Consider the following 18,942-nt stretch of genomic DNA (forward strand, 5'->3'; position numbering starts at 1 on the left):
GAAGAATATGGCGAGAAAGATAACGTTTTACTCTAATTTTGTTTTTTCTTTGTTTTTCATCATGCAGATAATACGGACATTATGAACGCCCCTCATATAACCATTGTAACATCCCTGTTGCAAGGCCTATAAAAAATCGTAGCTCGATACTATGCATATATGTAATACATTAATTCAAACTGTGAATAAGTGTTTCACCGCACCCTTGTACAGTTCCCCTAACAATATCCATATCATCACTTCAATCAGGAAAAATATGTTGATCGGACATTACTGTTCTTACTGATTATGTCAAAGAAGGCATCAGACCTTATTGTAATTATATGGCATAAAGGTAAAATGATGAAGGCATTTTCTTCAAGATACAGATAGTTAATAACAAATTTTTTCTAATCTTTAGTGCTATACAGCTCTGTTAGGTGGTTAATTAAGCACAGTAAACTTTGCATGAAGTGCACTGCAGATGTCCCATATTGGACATATTTATTTGGCACTCCACAAAAATATCTTGATTACCGTAAGATGTGATAAGTTTGGGTGGGTTGAACTAGATATATTGGATTTTGTCATTGTAATTTGTGTCTTGGTGTATTGACCTGAGCCTTCAAAGGTGGCAAAACAAAACAAAAGCCGCTATGCACCGAGGTTGAAATGCATTGTGATGGAAAACGAAGGGTATTCTTGCCATTTTGTAGCATAGCACCTGCATAAAACTGAAAGACAATATGATGGTCTCATGTTGTTTATGATTGTGGTGCCTGCAAAAAAAAAAAAAACCACTAATATGTGCTCATTTTTTTTTTATTTGCAGAGTGAACGCCTTCCATAACGTCCAAATGAAATCCTGGGTGGCTAGTAGTCAGCTGGCCGGATATATTGTCTGCAGAAGCTTCAGTGCGGCGACTGAGCCTCATAGCAACAATTTTGTTTTACTGTGGCATGGTGCCTTATTAATATATTAGTGAAATTTCGCCTGTTTGGTTTAAGACCAAGATTGTGGTCTGCAGTGTGTATAAATGAAAAATAAATGATTTATTCATCTTATTCAAACGGCCAACCGAGACATGTGAGGCTTTTTTTTTAAATAACCTCCCATGCCTTTTATCTTTTTCGCACTCTGGCAAGTGCAGTAAAGGATTTGTTTCTGCACTTCTGTTGGCATTCAGTTGCACTTGTAAATGCTTGCTTCTCCTGTAAGTGCAATTCTGTGTGCTGCTCTTTTTTATATTTTTTTTTGCTAGCCGTGCACAGTGACAGAACAGTGTGACTTCTTGCAGTTGTCGGCAAAAGGCATTTGGCCGCCGCATCGTAGATGTTTGGCCGCCGCATCTGGCCGCCGCATCAGCATATTCTTTAACTCTGGCTTGGTATAGCTGGTGCAGCCCAGCGTGCAGATGGAAAAAAAAATCGCCTTCATGATGCAGCTCGGAGGCACCAGGCTCGAGCCCCTCAGCCCAGCTGCGGCGGCTGCATTTCCAATGAAGGCGTAAATGTTGTAGGCCCGTGTGCTCAGATTTGGGTGCACGTTAAAAAACCCCAGGTGGTCAAAATTTCCAGAGCTCTCCACTACGGCGTTCGTCATTATCATATGGTGGTTTTGAGACCCCACATATCAAATGAATCAAGCCCCTCAGCCCCCCTTCCCTCTTACTGTCCGCCTATGACGAGCAATAAATAAGTTTTGTGGTACTAGGCATTCTCGCGCATTTTTTATGTTGTACGTCAATGTGCTGAGTTGAACAATAGAGGGAAGGTCATATTGAAAAAAAAATGACACCATATCCACGGGGTGAATGGTGGAGAGGGGGGTGAAGCTGGGTCCGCATGCCGCTGCTTCGCCGCTTCCATTTCCTGTTTTCGTACATCAGGATCTTGTCAGCGTTACAGTGCAGCCTCACGGCACGCTTCAGCCTTGTATGCTCGCACATCGGGGTTTTGTCTTTGAGAGCGAGCCGCTGCCGCCGCCTAGCGCGCACACCGCTCTGCAGCCTTGTTCATCCGCCGACCTACTGAATGCGCGCGCGCGTCAGAGCGGCTTCTAGTTTACTACACTGTGCCCCCTAGAGTACGGCGCTGCTGACGCACACGCGATCGCCAATGTCTTCGTGTAACGTCATTCCTATTTTTTCGCGCACACACATTGGGGTTCTGTCGTTGAGCGCGAACTGCCGCCGCCTTGCACGTATCATACTTTTTATCGGCAAACCATGAATCACCCGCTGGCCGCGTCCTCTGTCGGCTGTCTGTTTGACGCATGGATGGACGGACAAACGCAGATACGGACGAATGGACGAACACGAGAGGACTGACGCCTGGACGGACGCATGAACGAATGCAGGGATGGAGGGACAGATGCACGGATGGACGGAAGCAAAAATGAACTGATGAACGAAAGCGTGAACGGACTGATGGACGCTTTGCCCCGCTCATCATCATTCACTCCATGGATATGCTGGGATTTTTTTACTATACTGGCGGAGATGGACTTCTTGCCGGCTGTATATACTGTCCTCGGAACACAGTAGCACGCCTAAGTAATTATAGGCAGTGTCAGTGGCGATGCTTTCACCTCCTAGCTTGAGGTCTGCCGCCTCAGCCATGTTGCCCGCGAACGGTACAGCCTTGGTTTTCTTGGCGTTGAAGCGTAGTCTCAGCTCAGTCATCTCTGCTGCACAGATGTCCAGGAGAGCCTGCGGGTCCGCTTAGGTCTCCGCCACTAGGACCACATCATCCGCAGACGTCAAGCCAGGTAGCCGTCGATTTTCATCGATTCCGCTTGTGCTATACTTTACACGGAACCCCAGGCCGGACTCGAGCAATGCTTGTTCCATGCCCGACACGTATAGCAGATATAGAATCGGCGAAAGCGGACATCCCTGACGGAGACGCCTGTTGGCCGAATCTCTACATTGGCGAAGTGTGCAATGACGCTATTGCCGGTGTATAGGCGTCTGACTGTCACCAGCAGCTCTTTCGGCATTTTCAGTGTCTCCAGGCGTGTGAACAGGATGTCATGTGGAAGGTTGTCGTAAGCTTTCTCCACACCCATGAGGCAGCGTAGAAGCGTACGCCCTTCTTTTCTGGCCATCTCCGCACACTGTGTCAGGACGAAAAGGTTATCCTCAAATTGTTGACCTCTGTGAAAACCGTTCTGCCAGCCGCCCTTTAGATTCAGCCCAGCCACTGATCCAGTCCTTAGGCACATGGGTAAAGAGCCTGTACATGGTGCTGGTGACTGTGAGTGGTCGGTAATCTTGGAGGTTCCCGACTCTGCCCCGATGCCAGTCGTCTGGAATGGCCGCTCCCGCAATGTCTCTGAACAGGCCATATATATTATGTGTACAAGTACCGCCCTCTACGGCCGGTTCAAGAACTAATGAGAAGTGGCTACATATGATTACGATGGGACGCTTAGCCCACGCCTTGAAGGGACATTAAAGCCCAATATTAAGCCGACGTTAATTGTTGAAATGGCGGTCCTTAAACCTAGTAGTGTTACTTTCGTGCCAAGGAAGGGCCTATATCGAAATAAAACCACGCTTCAGTGCTCCGCATCGGGTTAGCGCATTTCAAATTACCCGCCTCAAGAAGCGGATCGACCGGACCGTCTCGCGTCGCTGGTGCCGTGCACTACGTTGCCCGGCTTTACTGCGCTAGTAACAGCTGGAGCCACAGCAGCAACAACGGCCATTGATCAATTTCCCGCCATTGGCTTCGAGATCGCAGACGCTTTTGTTTCGACTGCGCCCCGCTAGATAGCACCACCTGTCCCGTGTAACCACGCGAAAATTAAATTTTTGAACAACTCGCGCCATTTCACATAGTAACGTCCGGTGGTTGTTTTTTTTTTTTTGTTTTTTCATGAATCAAACAAACGAACAAGCAGATTTATTGCGTCTCTTGATGCACGGAAGGTTCTTTATTTATGGCAGTTAGATCGATTACTAGTGATTAATTGTAGGCGGTCCTTCTGATGTCATCGAGATCATTTTGAAAATAACTTCCTGCGGCGCTTGTGTTATGCATTTACCTTAATTTCGCTAAGTAGGGTACTGTTGTTAATATTGTCGTTTTAGATGTCATACATTGAGCTTTCACTCTGACATAAATTATTTGACTTCAGTGTCCCTTTAAGGAGCTTCGTTCCTACAAACAAAGAAAAAAACCTTGCCTGACATATATTAGCGCGTGAAGAATACGATTTATCCGACATCACTTAATGGTATCCTGTTATGTTGCTGTTGCTACAAGCAAAAAAAAAAAGAATGTGACTGTACTAGCAAGTTCCGAAGTAAAGCAAAAAAAGAACTATGTGCTAAACACTTGTAGGGAATTCGTTCTGTGCGCTTTGCGTGTATGGCCGACATCGTGTTATTTACTGCAGTGGCAACGATCGACATTAGAAAAGAGAAAATGGTTGGCTGAACTCCGACAGGATGTCTAGCAGGTGACGCACTTGGCTTTATTTCATATTGAGATTGTCGTTACAAGAGAAAACTGAGCCCCGTAACTCTCTCCATCTGGTGCGACACCTCAACAGAATCTCACAAGGGATGGGGGTAAGGAGGGATTGAAAGGATATGATATTGATTTATATGTGGGTTTTAACGTCCCAGAACCACCATAACGCGTGTACGATAAGTGGTACGGGTTACGTACGTATCTGCATATGCGCACTTTGATCCCGCTATCGTGGTGAGCCCTCTATCCTTTTAAGCCCGGTGTACTATAACTAGAGAGTAATAGTATACCGAGTGTACCGTGATACCGGAATCGAAGTGCGCATGCGCAGATACATACGTCACCTGTACAGCTTCCCGTACGCGCGCTATTTTTCAGATTTCACGTTACCGTGGTAGCGTAGGTGTACGTAGTGTACGTAAACATGGCGGCGCTCTTGGACGCCCGCTTCGAAATGATTTTGGCGTTGTTGTTGAAAGATTCACCTTGTCCGCCGCAAACGACTGTTCAAAGTGACTTCGCTTGCCTTCAGTTGGCTTCGATGACCGAGTATTACGGATAAGTTGGCGTAGTTTTTGAGATAGCTTCCCATTTTGAACACGCCTAGGCTTAACTACAAGATCGATGTAAACAAATCGGCAACGTAGATGTTTTCGAGTTTGGTGCGTGGTTCATATTTATTTACTTTTATTATCACTAAGATAAGCTTCTAACAATGCTTCGCGCGGTGGCATAGCCAAACATTCTCGTTTTCTTTCTATTTTCAGTTTAACTTACCATCTAATGAGTGGCGCACCCATCCCATCTGGGGCACGTAAACGCTATCCCACTAAACTATAAGACGCTGCCCACAACGAACGTTTGCTCCACGGTAACGCCATTCCCTTAACCTACGGTATCACGCTAACGCTAAACTGTAACTGTCTACTGTCTAGTATTTGCGTGCTTACCGTATGCGCTAACCGGCACTCTTAAAAGATCCCAATAGAGGTTTTTAGCGTGTCCAGTGTACGCAAAGAGCTTTATCAAATACCGGGTTACAGGGCGATGATATCGTGCGTACCTTACGAAGCGTCTTGCGACCACAATTACAGACACGTTTCTTTGTTCCCCCCCCCCCCCCCCCCCATATAGTGTCTGTCCTTCAGGAAAAAGATCCAAAACGAAAGATCATTCGGAACTTAGGTCGCTGCCGAGAATTTACACCAGCAGAGAAGCAGAATTCTCGAGTCGTCTGCGTCCGTCGCGATTGAGCAGTGTTGTTGGTGCTCGGCTGCAGACACCGATGGTCGCAAGTTCGATCTCGGCTGCGGCGTCACATTTCGATGTGGACGAAATGGCAGAGCCTCGTGTACTGTGCGATGTAAATGCGTGTAAAAAACACCAGATGGTTGAAATTCATTATTATTATTAAATATTGTTATTTTCCAGTCTTCTGCAGTAACAATTGTGTGCTGGCCTGTTTCCTCTCAGCACCTGTCTGATTGCAATCCCTATCCGGCCTCTCGCGTTTACGGCTTCGGTATCCATTATAGATTAATAAGCGTAAGTTATCCTACGTAAGAAGGTATAACAGGGAGAGAATTGAACACGCTCTGTAAAACGGAGGAAGCATCAACGCAGTGAAGCGGAAACTTGGGATAGGCAAAAAATTGAATGTATGCAGTAAGGGACAAAGAAGGCAAAATAACTACCAATATGGATAGGATAGTTAAAATAGCGGAGGAGTTTTACAGAGATCTCTACAGTAGCCGGGGCAACCACGACCTTAATACTATAAGAATTGGCAGTAACCCAGATTACACCCCACCACTAATGATAGAAGAAGTCAGAAAAGCTTTGGAGAGCATGCAAAGAGGCAAAGCTGCTGGTGAGGATCAGCTAACATCAGATCTGCTGAAAGATGGAGGACAGATTGTGTTAGAAAAACTAGCCACCCTGTTTACGAGGTGTCTCCTGACGGGAAGAGTACCAGAGTCTTGGAAAAGCAACAGTCTTGGAAGACAAGGACTTGAAGAATTGCAGGCCGACCAGCTTGCTCTCTGTAGTATACAAACTATTTACAAAGGTAATTGCTAACAGAGTAAGGAAAACATTAGAATTCAATCAACCAAAGGAACAAGCAGTATTTCGAACAGGCTACTCAACAATCGACCACATTCATACTATCAATCAGGTAATAGAGAAATGCTCAGAATATAACCAATCACTATACATAGCCTTCATAAATTACGAGAAGGCGTTTGATTCAGTAGAAATATCAGCCGTCATGCAGACACTGCGGAATCAGGGCGTCGATGAAGTATATATAAACATCCTGGAAGAAATCTACAGGGGATCAACTGCTACCATAGTGCTTCATAAAGAAAGCAACAGAATACCAATCAAAAAGGGTGTAAGGCAGGGGCACACAATCTCGCCAATGCTATTTACCGCGTGCTTAGGGATGTTTTCAGAAGCCTAGAATGGAAACAGTTAGGAATACGAGTGAATAGAGAGTACCTTAGTAACCTGCGCATTGCCAATGACATTGCATTACTGAGTAACTCAGGGGACGAATTGCAACTCATGACTACGTAGTTAGACAAGGAGAGCAGAAAGGTGGGTCTTAAAATTAATCTGCAGAAAACGAAAGTAATGTAGAACAACCTCGAAAGAGAGCAGCGCTTCGAGATAGGTAATAGTGCACTTCAAGTTGTAAAATACTATGTATACTTAGGGCATATAATAACCTCGGAGCCAAACCACGAGATTGAAGTAACTAGAAGAATGAGAATGGGGTGGAGCACATTTGGCAAGCACTCTCGAATCATGACAGGTAGATTGCCACTATCCCTCAAGAGGAAGGTATATAACAGCTGCATCTTGGCGGTACTCAGCTATGGAGCAGAAACCTGGAGACTTACAAAGAGGGTTCCGCCTAAATTGGGGACGACGCAGCGGGCAATGGAAAGAAAAATGGTAGGTGTAACCTTGAGAGACAAGAAGAGAGCAGAGCGGATTAGGGAATAAACGGGGGTTAAGGATATCATAGTTGAAATCAAGAAGAAATGGACATGGGCCGGACATGTAGCGCGTAGACAGGATAACCGCTGGTCAATAAGGGTAACTAACTGGATTTCCAGAGAAGGCAAGCAGGTTAGGGGAAGACAGAACGTTGGGTGGGCAGAGGAGATTAATAAGTTTGTGGGTATAAATTGGCAGCAGCAAGCACAGGAGTTGAATGGTGGAACATAAGAGAGGCCTTTAATTGTCCTGCAGTAGACGTAGTCAGGCTGATAATGATAATGATGATGATCCATTATAACGCTAAGGTATAGTGTGCAGTCGCACTAAAGCCCAAATAATTTTCGAAGCTCATACCATTCTTTTTCATAGCAATTCATGGTTGATGAGGTCGTTCTATGCAGTCTAATATCTAATTGAGGATGTCTTCCCTCAGCACTTTTGTTGTACAGGTTGATGGCGCATGACCACATGCCTGAAATGGATTAACAAGGAAGAAAAAAAAGAGCTGAGTGAGTACGTGTATTTACAGCAAGCGGATGATGGTGGAAATTTGTAAGGTCGGGTCTGTAACCGTGGGAATTTTTCACAGATACAGTTGTCACTTACGAGTGACTGGCCACAAACGAAAAAAAAATTCTTGCTTCCTTCATGCAGATAGACGCGCAAAAGCAACAAAGTTTTCACATTCGAACTCGCAAGGTTTCATGTGTTTTGAGAAGACGTGCTGCTGCTAATGCCGAAGACTGCTGGTTTTGCAGCCGCCCGAAACGGTACCGCTTTTTTTTTTTTTTTTGACGGACGGCTTGTATTAAAAGTCAAGGTAAACGTCATCACCTCTCGGCCTCTCTCGTATTCCTTCTCGCTTCTTTTCAAACACTCATACAGACTATAAGCTTTCTTGCTTATATACCTGTTGCAGTACAGGGTAACCGCTTCCGTGCACATAGAGGAGAAGCGAGCATTTCAGTTGAGCTCTCAAATATTCCTGTATTATAGTGAGAGACCGCATCCTTGCACTCCTCGTACCCGGATGTCCTGATACAGGATTGCACGATGTACAACTACGTCACAGGACTCGTCAGACTGTGTGCGGACAGTACCGCCTTTGTAAGTGCTTTCTCACCTCCTTTTCATGCAGGAGACTGATGCGCACACTAAAGGCGACGAAAATTGCCCATACACGAGATTTGCAAAAAGGACGAACTCTCGCTCAGCCATGCCTGCGTACACAGGTTATAAATATAGGTGCCAGCTTTTCTGCGACTTACGCAGCTTACGGGAGAAAACATCTAGGAAGCTCGGCGTCATAAGGTCACAAATCCACACGTGTCTCACAGCATATGGAATGTATCAGACGTGATTGTGCTAGCCTAAAGCGCTTCTGCACAATGCATGGCTATAGCGAAAGCCACATGGGTCGGCAAACTCGCTCATAAGCCAACTTACATTCACTCGGACTCGGATGGAGCCGTGAGTATAGTGAATCTGGGTGAGTAATATTTTGATGAGTGTGAGTCCGGTGGTAGAAAACTTTAGTGAGTCGTCAGTGCGAGTGAGCCCTATAGGCAGAACGTAGGTTTGTTGAGTGAGTCTGAATGCTCCGCGTTTGTCTAATTGCCTCGCAATGGACCTATTTATTCACCTATCAGCATTTTTGGTCATTTTTATGTCGGCTTACGTTTGTACTCACATCTATTCACACACACATCAAAGCACCATTCTTCATGCGCCACCGCAATATTTATTTATCATTATTTATAAGGGTATAGCGCACCACGACAAGGACACAAAAAGAGAGACGCACACACACACAGCGCTGCGTGTGTGTAGCGCTAAGTGTGTGTGCGTCTCTCTTTTTGTGTCCTTGTCGTGTTGCGCTATACCCTTATAAATGATGAACCCCAACCAAATAGCCCGGCAATGTGTCTTAGCAAGTTTATTTATCAGACGCGTAAGATAGGCGAACAGTGGGCTTAACCCCCCCCCCCCCCCCCCGTATCTGTTATTACATATTTAGTATCTGTTACTACATCTGTAACTACATCTGTATCTGTTACTAAATATTTCTCGTCCAATATTGTTGACAGGTCATGAGGGACGCAGAAATGATTCGAAATAGTTGTTTCGGAGAGTCCTTTAGCATATAATGTACTTTATAGAAGCTCTTTTGAGTCCAAAAACCACCACAAGGTTATGGAAAACGCCGTAGGGCAGGACTCCTGAAATTTCTACCACCTTGGGTTTTTTAATGTGCACCCAAAATGCGAGCACACGGGCTTACGCTATTTTCGCCTCCATCGAAAATGCAGCCTCCGCAGCCAGGATTCGATCCCGCGGTCCGCGGGTCAGCAGCCGAGTAGTAGAACCTCTTTTGCTTTGCGTCCAAAATGGGAATGTATTCGCCGCTACCAACAATTGAACCCAGACCTCTTGCTCAGCTGGCCACTGAGTGATCACAATGGGCATAGCGCTCATATACTGTCCCTTACACGAGCATTAAGTAACAAAGTATACCCCGCAGCTCGGAAAAAGCCGTAACGTACACGCGTTTATATGTGTCCTTCTGCGTTGTCAGCGAAAGCGGCTTTCCACATGCACCTGCACGGTGACATCGTCTTCATTTACAGCCTACCAAGAACTGATATTGGAAAAAAGTTCTCAAGAGGGAGCTCAGAAAGATAGCAGCTGACAAAGACGCTGTGGTGTTCTGAAATGTGTATGTGACATCGTCACGGCATAATGGGGACTTTCTCTGTATTATCGTGGATTCTGGTTTATCTTGATGTCAATGGCCAATGTAATAAACTGGTATTCAATGAAATGAATGAGTGAAAACGTGTTAGTGCGTGGTTTTTTGTAACGCATGGCGTTATCTGTTTTGCGAGAGATATCAAACATGTGCCTTGTATCTTTTGTGTCGCATTTTATACCTATAACTGTTCTCGCAGTGCTTCCGTCGTCCTGACCACGTCAGGCTTTGGCTCTCTTCATCTAAACGACGGCAGAAGCTGGCAGCTATAAACAGAAGTATTCGGTCACAGTCATCTTCCATCTGGGCTAGTTATCTGCCAGCTACATTCGGAGCAAAGATCTGAGAGGATGTCGCCTTCGTTATCCTGGCCAGCTGCTAAAGCCATAAACATCCATCCACCCAGACAGTTTTGATGTGGAAATTGACTTTTCCACTCGGGTGACGGTTGACGGACGTTATATTTCACAGCCTTCTGTCCACGTTGGGCTTACGCAACCGCCGTTCCTGAAGTACAGGCGGCGCACTTGCGGCCGCTTTGTTGGCACGAGCTGTACTATACGAGGCCGTCAGCACGTGCTGCTTGTTGGCCCTGTCCCACAGGCACACCGCGTCAGACGCAAAACGTTCAATGGTGAGTCTTAATGGCGCATTTTACAACGGCAACAACCGCGGCAACTTTTGCCACGTGTTGACTTCGCTTATTTTTTTCGTTTAAAGTAAGCACGGCGCTAACTGTAGGCATGCTATGCGGTCATTACCAGTGCCTGTTTCACAGTACCACAGGATACCACTCATAATACTATTTTGCGTAAAACAGGCACCGATACCACAGACATCGTATGAAACGGCACGTTCCCACTGAAGAACCAGAACGCTTTTATTGAACGTGCTACGCATTCGATATAGATAAGAGCTGTGCGCAACGATAGCTTTTTAGCCAGCGCATGGTATAGTTATATCGCATGCATACAGGGTTACTGCTAAGCGCTCTTGGACACAGACCACTGCAGCATATTGGTCCTTACCAAATAATCGTCAATATAGATAGGAACTCTGCGTAATGATAGTCTTTAGACAGCGTGTGGTAGTTATATCGCATACATACATGATTACTGCTAAGTGCTGTTAAGCATAGATTATTGCAGCATATTGGTCTTCACCAAGTAATCGTCAATATAGATAGGAGCTGTGCGCAACGATAGTCTTTAGCCAGCGTATGGTAGTAATATCGCATGCATACAGGATTACTGCTAAGCGTTGTTGGACATAGACTACCTTAGTACAGGCACTTATAGATTATATGAATGATGTCATTGGTTAACCATTTCTTCACGTATAATTTGTGCTCATACACAGAGAGGGCGGAACTTCGGCGCGCCGAAGCACATAGACACTCGCCTTTAATACGTCCGTAATACTTATTAAGCGGTTACGTCGAAGCGTTTGTCGGTAGGCTTATCATTGGGGAAAACCTTAAGAGTGGAGCGTTGTCCGTTTCGGGTAGAAGGACGACTCGTTGGCGGCCTTAACCCGCGCAGCAAATGAAACGTTTGTAGCTTTGTAGCAATATGTCCAATAATGCGCCTTACGGCTATGACGCGCCTCGTTATTGAGTTTCGTACTCGGGACGTTACATGTGCAGATAGATGTCAGTTGGTACCTCCGTTAACTTTGTACTTGATGTACTGTCGAGACGGCGCCCCAAGCCAGCGTTTGCCGAAGGGCGTAAAGCCGGGTGGTCAGATGCAGCAGCGGCAGAAGCAGAAAAAAAAGGAAAGCGTTTGATATGATAAGACTGTCTAATATAACGGCACGAATGCGTGACTGAGTAGTCACACGGAAATATAGACTGTGTATCGACTCAAAAATAAATTGAATACGAATATAGGTCAACTCCAACATAGCGACAAACTCTCTCTCTCTCTCTCAAAAAGAAAAGAAAGATAATGTCGTTCTTGCGTGTTTTTCTTTTTGATTGATTGAATGATATGTGGGATTTAACGTCCCAAAACCACCATATGATTATGAGAGACGCCGTAGTGACGGGCTCCAGAAATTTCTACCACCTGGGGTTCTTTAACGTGCACCCAAATCTGAGCACACGGGCCTACAACATTTCCGCCTCCATCGGAAATGCAGCCGCCGCAGCCGGGATTCGATCCCGCGACCTGCGGGTCAGCAGCCGAGTACCTTAGCCACTAGACCACCACGGCGGGGCGTGTTTTTCTTTTGTTTTTTTTTCGTTAAAATACGAAGTTTTTGTTTTTTATTACAATACTCTGCAACGGAATAATGATATAGTCGAGCGCTAACCGCACCATAAAGCTGCTTTGCTTTTCGTTAGCTTTCATAGTACTATGTTTTCTTTTGTGTGTGTGTGTGTGTGTGTGTGTGTGTGTGTGTGTGTGTGTGTGTGTGTGTGTGTGTGTGTGTGAGTGTGTGTGTGTGTGTCGCAAATGCACATACGCAATGTATTGGTAGAGCTGGCGCAATAACTATATACAGCTGCCGCAGTGACGCACTGATAATGGCGTTCGGCTTCTGACCGAAATGTCCTGGTTTCGAACTCACCGTCCACAGCGTTCGTCGTCAAGTCAATGTCAGCGCACGTCAAAGAAACCCGGGTGGTTGGAGTTGTCGAGAGCCTTCACAAGAGAATCAGCCAGTGTACTACACAATAAAAGTACCACCGGACGATATTCGCTATTAAAGGACTACTTATAAATATAAAAATGAGGGTGCAGGGCAATTGTTGATTCACTTCAGAGAATCAACAATTTTCACGACATGAAGCTGCTACCTCTACCTGAATACTACCGCGCAATGCTTGTGAAACGCTACCATGCAGGATTGAAAGGCGACAACCTTTTAGGAACCATTGCCAACCTAAACCACCGCAAAGTTCTTTATAACACGCGTTTTAATCACACATGGCTTATCCCACGCACGCGCACTAACTACGGCAAAGAAATGCTGCGCTTCCTCCTGCCGTTTCACTTGAATGCCATATCGTCTTCCATTTGAGTGACTGTTCTGATTGTAAGTGTAGTAAGCGTATGGGCACATGCCCCATATATTTTTTTTATTTTTATTTTTTTTACTTTGGTGCTAATCTTGCGATCTTCTTTTCTTGCATTGTTACACTCTTTTATTGATATCGTTTGTTTAAGGAAATAATTACGGTCATTTTTTTGAGTTTATTACTTTTCAATCTTCATGCTTTATTATGCTTATGCTTATTATACTTTATGCTTTATGCTTGCTCAAATTTTTGTACATTGTCACTGCAATAAAAGTGTTGCCTATGCTGCCCATTTGTAAGGGGTCGTGGTCCCAGTCAAGCCCATTAGAGGCTTTTTGACCACGGCCCTCAGCATCCCGAATGTTGAAATAAATAAATAAAGTTCAAGAATCAACCGCAAGAACACACTGGACACAGAAAGAGACGCAATACGAAGCGGTTTCATGAAGTGGTTTTGTGTTCTTTCCGTGTCGCGTGTGGTTGATTTTTCTAATTAGGAAAGACTATACGTTGAATCGATAGTTTTGTGATAGCTCTACTCACGGATTTACAAAGATCTCAATTATATGGTCACAAACATAGATCCACACATATATGTTGATTTTTGGAAGAAAAAAAAAAAGAGGAAGGTTTGCATTATGCAAAAGCGTAAGAACGTCCTTACGCTTTTCGGTCCCGAAAGTATTGCAGACTAAAGATTGATATGCGGGGTTTAATGTCCCGAAACCACCCTATGATTATGAGAGACGCCGTAGTGCAGGGCTCCTGAAATTTCTACCACCTGGGGTTCTTTAACGTGCACCCAAATTGGAGCACACGGCCACCCAGCACTTTCGCCTTCATCTAAAATGCAGCCGCCGCAACCGGGATTCGATCCTGCGACCTGCGGGTCAGTAGCCGAGTACCTTAGCCACTAGACCACTGCGGTGGGGCTAAACTGAAGATACCTTTAGTGGTTTCAGAGAGCCAAAGTTTTTGTAGAAACAGTGAAGGTCACAAGAACGTTAGTACGAGGCAACTGTTTATCACCGCACGAAGGACCTTGAAGGCCTTCGATCTGTAATTGAAGCGTGCGCGGCCGCGGCTTTTGAGAAACATAATACAGTAGCGGGGAAACGTAGCTTCATGAAGTGTTTCCGAGAACCTGCACTGTATAGGAAAAAAAAAAACAAAGTCATTTGACACTTGAGAGTTTACTGCGTATATGACTCATTTTTAAATAAACCCGTGAACGCTCTTCGGAGATCATTGTACTCAGTGGGGCTCTACTCCACCCAGGATTAACCGCGGATTCTTCGAATACAGTTTATTCTCTCTCTCTTTCTTTCTCTCTCTCTCTCTTTCTTTGGAGAGCTGTGGACCCCCATTCCCCCGAAGAAAATTAATGTATATCTCGTAAAAGCTTCATATACGCGGCAAGCCAGAACTAAAAAAAAAAAGTCCAATTTTTCACTTATGGCACATTGTGCACGGTCGCTTGAGAGCGCTCTGATTCTGTGTAAAAGTGCTGATTTAAACTGTTTCAAAGCTTTAGAATGAGATAGCGCAGGCATGCAAGTCATTTCGTCATTTCTTATCATTTACTGGACTTAATATTGTAGTAGTAATCCTGAGTTCTTATTCTACACAAGTTTTTCAGAGCCTCCGGTACTTTTGAAAACAGCCAGTCTAATGTAGTGCTACGTTGTTCAACGCCTGCTTTTCATCCTGCACCGACGCATTTTTTACTTAAAGAGATATTTGTTTGAAACATTCTCTTGCGTGAATTTGACCCAGTCCCCTAGATTCAACAGCAGGTTTACAACGATTGCTCACATCTGGTCGCTCACGAAAAAAAAAAAAATACGAGTTTTGGAATCTTCGCATCGTTTCTCTGCAAATAGACTCACAAGGTCAGAGAAGTTCTTCAAACTTTTCTCAATGTGAAGGTGAAAATATTCGACACACATCTGTCTGGCTGGGCAGAAATTCATACGAATAAAGTGAACTCCCCAGCCGCTTTTAGCCCAAAGTTTTTAATGTTAAAATTTACAACTAAAAACCTACCCAAGCTTACCGATTGTATGCGTGCACGGCCTGCGGAACCAATGGAGAAAACACCACAGCAACAATAACGGCTGGAAGGAGGACGATGGAGAGAGGGACACAGCTAAGAAAAGTCGTTAGCTTCGGAGCCGGCTGAACAGTCACCCTTGAAGGAAGGACCGAATCGGTCCCGAAACGTCGCTGCACTTTGTTAGTTTTTAATTTTAACTTTAGAAACCTCAGATCAAAAGTGGCTGGAGAGTTTATTTTATTCATATGAGTTTTCTTAATGTAGTTGGTATTTTTTCGTTTTTTTTCTTCATGAATTATTTAGTTCTTTGTTGTTGACGATGTTATTGATGTTTTCGTAGTGGTTGTTGCTCCAAGCGGTCGTGTCTCATATCTATACTACGGCGGATTCAACCTAGATCGGACGAGTTGTTGCTGCCCAATAGCTTGTTCCAGCTACAGCGGCTATTTAAGTAACTGGAGTTAACGAAGAATGTGCATAAACAAATTTAATTTAAACAATACTGCACCCCTCCACCACTTTAACGATGAGGAAGTATAGAATCTGATACAAATGAACTATATCAAATTATTATTGCCCTTCTTATTTTGGTAACCTGCTTGCTAAATGTTTTATACGTATGTCTTTCTACCAGGTTTGTAGGCTTAAAAGCTATGACCGTTAATGAGTGCGAGTCGTACGGTTCCTGCTATCTGCCCTTGAGGCCACTTGATGTAGTAGCAACAGTATGCCTATCCATCAAGTACTGTGACTCAGTTATTAGAGCTTCATGAAAGATTGCGTTGATATAGCCGCACTTTTTTTCAAGGCAGTTGAAACATAAATAAGAATACACAAAATTATAGTGTAGGGCATCGACCACTTTTGACTCGAATAACACATTGTGTGAACACGGGTAGCCGCACAAAACGTATTCATTTGACTCACCTATACGCCCTAAATGTTTTCTTGCCTAAAGTTGTGCACATTTTGTTGCGGCTGTTCGTAGATTTGTGCCAGTTCATTTCCTTTTTTTTCATTTTCGTTTACATTGCCGACATTTTATGCGTCTGCCGTCACACATGGGCAGCGTAAAGGACTATTTTGTTCACGGCGGGCTGGCTTGCACGGGCTGAAGCTTTTCTGACATCAACGCAATACACATACATATCCAAGTGATAACGCAGAGTACATGAGTTCTCTTACATGTACGTTAATTTTCATTAGCAATACAGCAAATAGCTTGGTAACAGAATAATTGCTGTACAAAAAAAAAAACAGGGTGGGTTCTATGAGTAATTGTACGAGGAAGAAGACACCTTTTGGCATAGGAGGCAATCCCCTGCATTGGGTATGAGCCATCAGAGAAGAAGAAGACGAGGTGAGTATAGTCCTGTACGTTCTCGCTGATTTATTAAAGTCAATATTTCCGTCCTGCATGTGTCACGGGGTACATTAACCTCCCATTCCGAAACTGTTCAGCACTAGACGTATGTATGTGGGTGCTGTCAATCTTACAGCTGCTAACTAGCGTGATACAAAGAGTTGTCACAGTGGAATCGCAGTGAAGGCTGCTAGACGTAGGGGAATCCGCATGTTATTGATTTCGTGTGTCAACCAAATATTGTGAGAGGCACCGGAGTTTGAAACACTGGCAGGGTGTGTGTTTAAGCATTGAGAAACGGGGGCATGGGTGCCTAATGAGCACACATTGCTAGTTATAAAAAGCTGGGAACTGCAACAAGTTGTTATAAACACATTGCTAGTTATAGACACCTGGTCATGGTGACTTAGACTAATAAACACATATTGCTAGTTATAGAAACCTTGGAATAGCAACAGAGACTAATGAACACACGTTGCTAGTTATAGAAACCTTGACATGGCAACATAGACTAATGAACACACGTTGCTAGTTATAGAAACCTGATGCACGCAACAGACTAATAGACACACATTGCTAGTTACAGAAATCTGGGCATGGCAACAGAGACTAATGGACACACGTTGCTAGTTCTAGAAACCTGTTGCAGGCAACAGACTAATAGACACACATTGCTAGTTATAGAAATCTGGGCATGGCAACAGAGACTAATGAACTGACAATGCTAGTTATACCAGCAACACACACACACACACACACACACACACACACACACACGCGCACACACGCGCACACACACACACACACACACACACACACACACACACACACACACACACACACACACACACACACACACACACACACACACACACACACACACACACACACACACACACACACACACACACACACACACACACACACACACACACACACACACACACACACACACACACACACACACACACACACACACACACACACACACACACACACACACACACACACACACACACACACACACACACACACACACACGCACACGCACGCACACACACAGCTAGTGTATAGGTTGTTTTTCGGCATACTGATCTGAAAGGGTGGCCTTGTAAGGATTTGGGAAGGCCTGGAGCACCCTAAACCACTACAGCCTTGATAAGATATAGTCGGACAGTCCCTACAGCTGTGGGAGGCAGAGATTTGCTGCCGCCGGATATACACCTACTGGAAAATAGGCACAAATGCACTTCCGGCCAGGTGCGCAGCTGAACGGAGCAGACCACTGAAACCATGGGAAATGGTGTGTGTGTGTGTGTGTGTGTGTGTGTGTGTGTGTGTGTGTGTGTGTGTGTGTGTGTGTGTGTGTGTGCGTGCGTGCGTGCGTGCGTGCGTGCGTGCGTGGGTGACATTCGTTCAATTCAGTCTTTCGTACACATCACTTGCTATATCGTGTTAATGACACGCTAGCAGGTGCAAGTGTCAAACCCACATGTATATAGCGCAAAAACAGCGCACAATTTATTTCTAATTTTCGCTTTTCTTCAATATATACTATAACGACTCCTCCTGTTTCATTGCCGTTTTGTATATTCAAGCAATCGCGCAGTGTTCACAGGGGCTAGAGAACATAGCGACCGAAAAAGCATGCCGTCTATCCGTTCACCGCAGATGTCTCTCGTTAGAGACCGCATCGTGCACTCTCCTTACCCGGACGTCACCATACCGGAGTGCTCGTTGTACGAATACATCGCACGATTCCTCGAGCGACATGCGGACAGGACGGCCTTCGTGAGTTCCCTCTCGCACTTTCTCGTACATTCGATTTGCTTCAGCCTCAGAGTTGCAGGCCTTAAATACGCAAAGCATGGTGTTGATTTTGAATGCGTACCGCTATAGTTAATTGTCGCATTCGCATTTTTTTTCACGGACGAGGAGCGTTATAAGAAAGCATAACACACTGGTGGGGTTGTTCTAAGTAACTTTCTGCACGATTGTATCGGGTAACTTGCGTGAACACAATGACACATGCGCCTTCCTTGACAGTTTTATCTTTGTTTCCGCAATGTTTTCTCTTATTATCACTGTGTTAAACAATAACGGTTCTACGCGTCTCCTTGTTCAGTGGTATAACGCGCGGATATGCTAATGTGCGGGAGTCCTTGGAGCGCGCGAGTTGATCATATATTAACGGCACAACGCGGTGAATTCACATGCGTCGTCACGCAGATCTATTGTTCCTGTTTTTATTGTTGGTGCCAATTGTTGTCCACTTAACA

At 44.8% G+C, this 18,942-nt stretch overlaps 2 protein-coding genes across 5 annotated transcripts in view; both read left to right on the forward strand.

The window, feature by feature from the left end:
- The window catches only part of LOC119171917 (uncharacterized), a 54,009-nt gene extending 52,965 nt beyond the window's left edge, over positions 1 to 1,044 (forward strand). For all 4 annotated transcript variants that reach the window (XR_012894881.1, XM_037422805.2, XM_037422804.2 and 1 more), the window contains one exon: positions 812 to 1,044. Coding sequence is in view for 1 of the 4 variants with exons in the window: in XM_037422807.2 (XP_037278704.2) it covers positions 812 to 829 (18 nt within the window). In the remaining 3 variants the exon portion in view is untranslated. The remainder of the gene's footprint in view (positions 1 to 811) is intronic.
- A 9,716-nt stretch (positions 1,045 to 10,760) lies between these two features.
- Positions 10,761 to 18,942, forward strand: part of LOC142814244 (uncharacterized) — a 52,982-nt gene continuing 44,800 nt past the window's right edge. Inside the window, exons 1-2 of the mRNA XM_075892624.1 lie at positions 10,761 to 10,853; positions 18,335 to 18,454. Of these exons, the coding sequence (XP_075748739.1) occupies positions 10,851 to 10,853; positions 18,335 to 18,454 (123 nt within the window). The 5' untranslated portion in view covers positions 10,761 to 10,850. The remainder of the gene's footprint in view (positions 10,854 to 18,334; positions 18,455 to 18,942) is intronic.

Source organism: Rhipicephalus microplus, chromosome 4 (assembly GCF_043290135.1).
Source record: "Rhipicephalus microplus isolate Deutch F79 chromosome 4, USDA_Rmic, whole genome shotgun sequence".
Taxonomy (NCBI): domain Eukaryota; kingdom Metazoa; phylum Arthropoda; class Arachnida; order Ixodida; family Ixodidae; genus Rhipicephalus; species Rhipicephalus microplus.